The sequence below is a fragment of the Micropterus dolomieu genome, linkage group LG02 (genome assembly GCF_021292245.1).
Source record: "Micropterus dolomieu isolate WLL.071019.BEF.003 ecotype Adirondacks linkage group LG02, ASM2129224v1, whole genome shotgun sequence".
In the NCBI taxonomy this organism is placed as follows: domain Eukaryota; kingdom Metazoa; phylum Chordata; class Actinopteri; order Centrarchiformes; family Centrarchidae; genus Micropterus; species Micropterus dolomieu.
The window spans coordinates 15,507,113-15,514,289 of NC_060151.1; the positions used below are offsets into that span (position 1 = coordinate 15,507,113).

Below are 7,177 nucleotides of genomic sequence, written 5' to 3' on the forward strand. Positions count from 1 at the left end.
GTGCAACCCTGTATTCGACGAGTTAAAAAAACTCTGAATATCAGACATCAACTGAAAGAAATATTTATTTTTTTCATGCAGCAAACACATGGCACATCATACAGTATGTACAGACCTAACACTCTCTCGAAATCTACACGTCACATGTTCACATAACTTGTCACACAACAAACGATAGGTACATTACATACTATGTACATTAAACACACACTGTTCTCTACATCCCACATAACGACGAGTTGAGGACTACCAGAGAAAGGGACCTAAGGGATCATCGGTTGGACTGATTCATGAAAGTGTGACAGTTCCACTATCACGCTGCAAAGTTACCCGCCTGTTGACAGATTTCCCTTTCCAGCTACCAAATTTAAATTCCGATTTTTCAGTTCACATTTTCTAGGTTCAGTGATGCACTGAAACACTAAAACAGGAAATAATAAGTGTGACAAAAATGCTCCAATACTGACACTGGTAAATGTGTGAACATGGATACCCACTGCTAAATCCATGACTGAAATGCTGAAAACCTGTGCAAATCGCCTTTATTAATTTTTCAACAGAAAACAAACTAATCCACGAAATAAAGCCAGAGTTGGACTCTGCAGACTCAAGTCATAACGACACAATAATAATAACCATGTAAAGTGCAGTTTGCTGCCTTTACAGCACAAAATTCAACATTGTCGGTCCATTAATCTAAAACGAGGCTAAATTTGCTAGTTACTCAAAGGTTCAGTGTGTAACCTTTAGTGGCATCTAGTGGTGAGTGTTATGAATTGCAACCTGTGGTTCATGGTGCATTCACATGCTCCTCGGATGGTCCCATTTTTTCCGATTTCAGAGTGTGTTCATGTGCTCTTTAGTCGGAATGTGGAATCAACATGGATGCTACTCCAAAGATGTGTTGGATTAGCATTATCAGAGCGTATAAACACGCAGACAGCTAGTTCACTCTACATGGACAGCAAACTAACCGTATAAACAATATTACAAACTACATGTTTGCAAAATATGTAAATGCAACACGTGATTTTGCACTAATCAAAGTTCTGTATACTTCTTAATGTCCCATGTACACTTTATTTCTCTTTTTGCAATAAAGATTTAAGGAGGAAAAACAAATACACCATCAGTCGCTGCTCACCACTCCAAGCGCGCAGACGAAACGGTGGCCGACATGATGTCTGCTCCTGTGCTAAATAATGTGTGGGCCTCCATCTGTGCAAATTTCTCTTCTTACTTCTAATAAACCAGATCACTACTACTACTACTACTACTACTACTACTACTACTACTTCTTTGTATGTATTCAGTGTAGTGATGAAACGTGCTCTGCAGCGCCGTTTATACATTAAGGCTTCTGTAGAAACATGGCGGCGCAACATGGCGACCTCCATGTAAGAGGACCTGCGGTTTATGTAGATAGAAATGGCTCATTCTAAGGTAATAAAACATAACGGTTCATTATGTATGGTCTTTATACACCGCTGTAAACATAGTTATGTATATTGTATTGCATGTCTGTCAATAGATCCTCCTAAATATTACACACTGGACCTTTACGTCAAAAATCACAATGGATGAAATAATCACATTACAGTCAACTATCTTCCTGCAGCAATGACTATGTGACAGTACTTTTTACTTTAACAGATATTTTCCTGTTTAACTCTACCAGATCCCATTTCCACATTTCTGGATATTTTCAAGTATATTTTCCATGGGCTAAGACACTGCTCAGCCAGAAGAATAAATAAAAGAGTTTGTCTCTTAGGCTCTGTTAGCTTAGCGGTTCATTTCTTTTTGTAATACTTTGTTATCCTGCAGTGCATCCTGTCTGTCCTGTCTGTCCAGTCTGAGGCTGAGCTCTAATGCACTGATGATTTATATACATTCACATCTGTTATATTTATCTTGGGGGAAATCCATTAAAATATTTTCTCAATACTGTCAACCTGTAAACACCATGGCTGTCTTACGTGTCAGTGTATATCTTTAGTTTGTTAGCTATCTGCAGAAAGGTACACAAGCACTGAGTAAATAAAACTTTAGTGTCTGCTGTTTGCTTCTCACTGCCAGTAATAACAATGGCCAAACAAAAGAACAACTATAAGGAATGTGAAGCTGAAAGGTAGAGTGCAGCTGAATTTCCCCTCCTTTCTCTCTGGGATGGATGTGAACGCACACACTCACACCCCTTCATGGAGCATGAACTGGTCTGTCCCTGCTGACTGGTAGCAGGCCTGCGCATTGCTATAGATGACCCCATGTCTCTTGTGGGGGGAACTGATCGACCTCTCCAACCTCGTTGCACGGACGGTCTCCTAGTGTGAAAGCCAGCTTGTAGCGCAGACGCACCTTCTCCTGTGAAGACACACAGACACACAGACACACACACACAGACACAGACACACACACACACACACACACACACACACACACACACACCTTGAAGCATTTTCAGCATCTATCCAGAACCTCTCTGTCTGACTGGTGTGTGTATTTATGTGCTTAAGTGGTATTATGTCACCTACCTTTGTTGGATTGGCCAGCAACATGATCTGGGTAATGGAGGCTGGAGGCTGGATAGGGTTAAATGGTGCCAGTTCTGTTCCTGATGGAGGCTGCAGCTTCATCTTCATTGACTGGTGGGGGATGAAAGGAAGAGTCAGCACTGTTTCCACAGGCAGTGTTTTTTCGCTGGGGGTGGACGAGGCATAGCAACACAAAGAGTTTATTTCCCACTAAAAGACCTCTGGAAGATGCATATTTGATTTGACTAAGTTAAGAGAGGGGGAATGATTACAGGGACCAGTTAATCTTACAATGTACACAATGACAGTATTTTTTATAAGACAGACTTGGAGAAATGCAAACTAAGATGACAGGCCAGTTGAGGAGAGAGAAGGGGCACGATGCCCAACAAAGATACCAGGCGGATCTGTTAAAATATATTGTAAAATGTCAAATATGAATAAAGAAAAGGAAACATAAATACGTTCATAAACAGTACACGGAAAAAGCTAATAAAACCTTTACGCTTCCTCAATGACCACACAGCAAATAAAAGAACACGGAAACACACAGTGTGTCCAATGACCTTGAAGCACCCAATGCTAATAATGTGATAATCAAATATTCCGATGATACTAACTATCATTGGGCTGATTACTTCAAACGAAGAATCTCATTATCGCGAGGAGGTGGAGAATGTTGTTCAATGGAGTAAGGAAAATAACTTGCTTTTGAACACTTCAAAAACATGTGAACTTGTTATTGATTTTTGTCACAATAGGAATCATGTGCCTCTTACTATCCATGACTCCGATGTGCAGATTACTGAGAAATGTGAATTTTTGGGTGTGACTCTTTCGCATGATTTGAACTAGAGCTCTAATACGACTAAAATTGCTAAGAAAGCGAGACAGCGCCTCTTCTTTTTACGTAGGCTTCGAGAGTTCACTCAAAACACTAAGATTCTTTTGAACTTTTGTATGGTTTGATAATCTCACCTTGAAAGAGAAGAAGTCTTTGAACAAAGTGGTTCGCTCAGCCAGCAGGATTATTGGCTATACTTTGCTGCTCCTGGAGGTTACATATAAAGCTAGACTTTTGAATCGAGCTTTAAAACTTGCTAATGATGCTTTAGGCCATCCTGCAGGGGCCTTCTTTGAGATGCTTCCCTCAGGGAGAAGGTATCACTCTGTCAAATGTTCTACCGATTGCCATTTCAACAGTTTTTTTCCCAAGCTGTGATCACTTTAAACAAAGCACTTTAAATTAGGCACTTTATATCTTATGTATGGATTTTATTGAATAGTGTTTTATTACTGAGTTTTATGTGGCAATTGCTTGTCTGTTTTATGTCTTTTATGTTTTTTATGTGGTGACATTGCACTTTGAGCTTCTTGCATATTCTTTTCCAATGTGGTTTTAAACTGCAAATGGCTAATAAAGTGAATCTGAATCTGAATCTGAACCTGAATGAGCAGAGGAGTAAATGTCTTTACCTTGGGAACAGCAGCTTGCAGTACAACATTGTAAACAGGCAGGGGCGCTGTATTAAGCATGGACACCACCATTACCAACACATCGGGCCTGCCTGGGGGACAGTCAGATGCAAAGTTGAGGAGCATGCGAACACCGTCCTTATCGTAGGCCGTCACAGGCAGCACTTTACCTGAGGACAGATAGGGCACAGCCAATCAGAAACAGGCAGACATCAGGTATTTAAAGAGTCTACATCCATCTATGTATTTTTTAGAGTTTGTCATTCCATTAACCAGTCAATCATTCTTTGCTCCCGCTCTCTTCTCTCCTGTCCTTACTCGGTCTGATGGCCTCCAGAGGGACGTGCACATTGCTCAGGGAGGTGTCTGTGGGTCTGGCCGGGCTTCCCTGGAGGGGAGGGTGGCAGGGGGACAGAGAGCGGAACAGAGGGCTGCCCGGGGCCGAGCCCAGGCTCTGGGCCTTGGCGTGGGACAGAGCGGGGGAGCTGGGCATTGTGCCCTGGAGAAAAGAGGTTGAGGAAGGAGAACCCTGCCCCGGTACGAGGGGAGGTGCTGCTGCAGGCGTTCCAAAGCTGCTTCCTCTGGCCGTCATCTGGCTGGACAAACTGAAAAAAATAAAATAAAACAAAACTTGATGGATCACTATGGGACCTTAAAGTACTGCAGATTGGTCAAATAAGAGCACCATTTAACAATGTATCCAATAAGAGCATAATAAAAGAAAATGCTATGGAATTATACTGTGTTTGCTATTATCCAAACTGTTAGAAAGTATTGATTTCCAATTAAACAGTGGAGAGACAAAGGCTTTACCACTTGAGATCTGAAAAGCCCATCAAGGCCAGGTCCTGCAGGTTCTGGAGACTGTGTGTGGCAGCAGCTGGTTCAGCTGGGGGCACCACTGGACCAGAAAAAGCTAGGCTGCCAAACATATCCACACTTGAAGCTGGAGCCTGCAGGCGGAGACCAAGATCATTTACCCTCTCGTATTACACACTGACTAATGAGCTGTGGTTCGGTTAAGGTTAAACTATTTTAAATGTACCTGCAAGGACGTCCACTGATTGGACAGTTCGCTCAGCTTAGGTTTTGACTGGCTGCTCAGAAAGGTAGGGGGGTCGTTCAGTCCTGAAAGAAGGTACGGGCACTTGTATCGTCAAAAGAGAGAAAAACTTTTATCTTAAAAACAGGTTTCTTTTTAGTGCAAACCACATCAAGGAAATGGCTACATTAAAGTAATAGTTCAACATTTTGAGAAATATGCTTATTCGCCTTCTGGTGGACCGTTAAAGGAGAAGGTAGATATCACTTCTCACGCCTGTTAAATATATGGCTACAACTAGGAGATTGTTAGCTTAGCCTAGCCTGAATGTTGAAAACAGCTAGCCTGGCTCTATTTGAAGTTAACAAAATCTGCCTACCAGCTCCTTTAAAGCTCACTTCTTAACACATTATGTCTAATTTGGGATTGTAAAACAGGAAATTGGCCATTATACTGGGGGTTATATGCCAGACTATTTCTTGGCTGGGAGCATTTGGAGACTCCAGGAAGTCCCTACTTCAGATGAAACAAACTATATATATGTTTTTAGTGAGCTTTAAAGGTGCTAGTAGGATTTTGATACCAGTGGACAAAGCCGGACTCTCGAATTGTTACTTTAACTCAATAAGTCACGAAGGGAAAATACTACCTAGAGACAGCAGCTCATCATCGAGGAGAGAGAGCGTGGCCGAGGCCTTGTCGAGGGGGGGGTGACTCGGGCTGTTGCTCTGACTGCCATGGGAGCCGGCTAGGCGTTTGGGAGGAGGAGGTAGGACAGGGATAGAGGAAGCCATGGGACTGGTGGAGACAGGATTTGAGGGCTGGGAGGGAGGGGCAGCAGGTTGAGGGGGACTCGGAGTGTCAAGGCCGGCGAGGTCGATCAGTGTCTCTGTTGTCTCTGGGGAGTGACGTGGAGAGAATGAATGATTGCAGCAGCTGAACTGATTACACAACGGCAGGGTGTCTGGAGCAGAAAGCGTTTCCATGTAAAATGCAAACACATGTGCGTGATTATAAAATGTCTCTCACCACTCTCACTGTGACCAGCTGTGGGTTCCTCACTGTCACCGTTGATGGGCTGCCCCTCAACAATCTTCTTATAGGAGTTGATGACCCTGGAGAGGTCATCGCTGGCCTGCAGGATGTCACCTGAGGAGTCACCGGACAGAGGTTACACATTACACATGACGAAACGGCCAAAATGTAATGAAGACAGGGCTTCTTCACGTAAAAAGACAACACCAAACCAGCAAACCTAAACTGCCATCGTTGTCCTCCGTCTCAGTGGCCATTTTGAAAGCAGCACGCCTCAGCTTGTCACAACGCCCGTAGAGGTCCTGAGAGGAAATACAAAGGAGGTGCTGTATAGTATACACAGCTGTTAAGTCAGTTTTTTCACTTAAATATCACAATGCAAACATATAACTTTCAGGCATATATGAGATTTAACCAAGACTCTTAAGTTACTCAGATCTCATGAGTCTGAGGAGCAAATGTCTGGAGTTGTTGAACTTTTAAAACCCAAATCATGTGAGGTTGCAAAGTGCACAGAGAACAGTGATTGTTTACCATTCTGACTGCCTTTGATTGCATTATTGTAAATGACACTGAAGGGAAAATAGATGAGACGACACGTGTGCCAGTTGAACTTTCTCTGGAGGATAAGAGTTTGAATTTCACTGTGCAGTTCTGGATTAGAGTTCAGTATGAGCCAAAATGGTTGATTTCAGAAAAGTGTCACTATTAGACACAAGAGAAAAATCAAATGCTACAAGAGGGAGTTTTAGATTGTAGAGAAAAGGATGTGAATAAAACCTACCAGCTTACTAAAAAGACAACAGAATATTATTGCAATATTTGCTGTATTCACAGTGATTTACTTTTGTAGTATGTAGTTAAACATAAAATATGTTGTAATATTGCTGTGCAGAGCAAAATGGGTTGATGACACATAGGGACGTCTTCCTCAAATATTACTAAATCTGCTTTTTCCTTGTTTGCTGTGAGGAGGAACTAGTTTACCATCTCATTTTTGTGTGTGTGTGTGTGTGTGTGTGTGTGTGTGTGTGTGTGTGTGTGTGTGTGTGTGTGTGTGTGTGTGTGTGTGTGTGTGTGTGTGTGTGTG

The 7,177-nt window shown here is 42.4% G+C and overlaps 1 protein-coding gene across 1 annotated transcript in view; it reads right to left on the reverse strand.

Moving 5' to 3' along the window:
* Positions 1–1,018: 1,018 nt before the first annotated feature.
* The window catches only part of gga3b (golgi associated, gamma adaptin ear containing, ARF binding protein 3b), a 9,895-nt gene continuing 3,736 nt past the window's right edge, over positions 1,019–7,177 (reverse strand). The window contains exons 10-17 of the mRNA XM_046076544.1: positions 6,082–6,201; positions 5,702–5,950; positions 5,056–5,138; positions 4,824–4,963; positions 4,329–4,615; positions 4,011–4,180; positions 2,535–2,645; positions 1,019–2,364 (exon numbers count right to left, since the gene is read on the reverse strand). Of these exons, the coding sequence (XP_045932500.1) occupies positions 2,254–2,364; positions 2,535–2,645; positions 4,011–4,180; positions 4,329–4,615; positions 4,824–4,963; positions 5,056–5,138; positions 5,702–5,950; positions 6,082–6,201 (1,271 nt within the window). The 3' untranslated portion in view covers positions 1,019–2,253. The remainder of the gene's footprint in view (positions 2,365–2,534; positions 2,646–4,010; positions 4,181–4,328; positions 4,616–4,823; positions 4,964–5,055; positions 5,139–5,701; positions 5,951–6,081; positions 6,202–7,177) is intronic.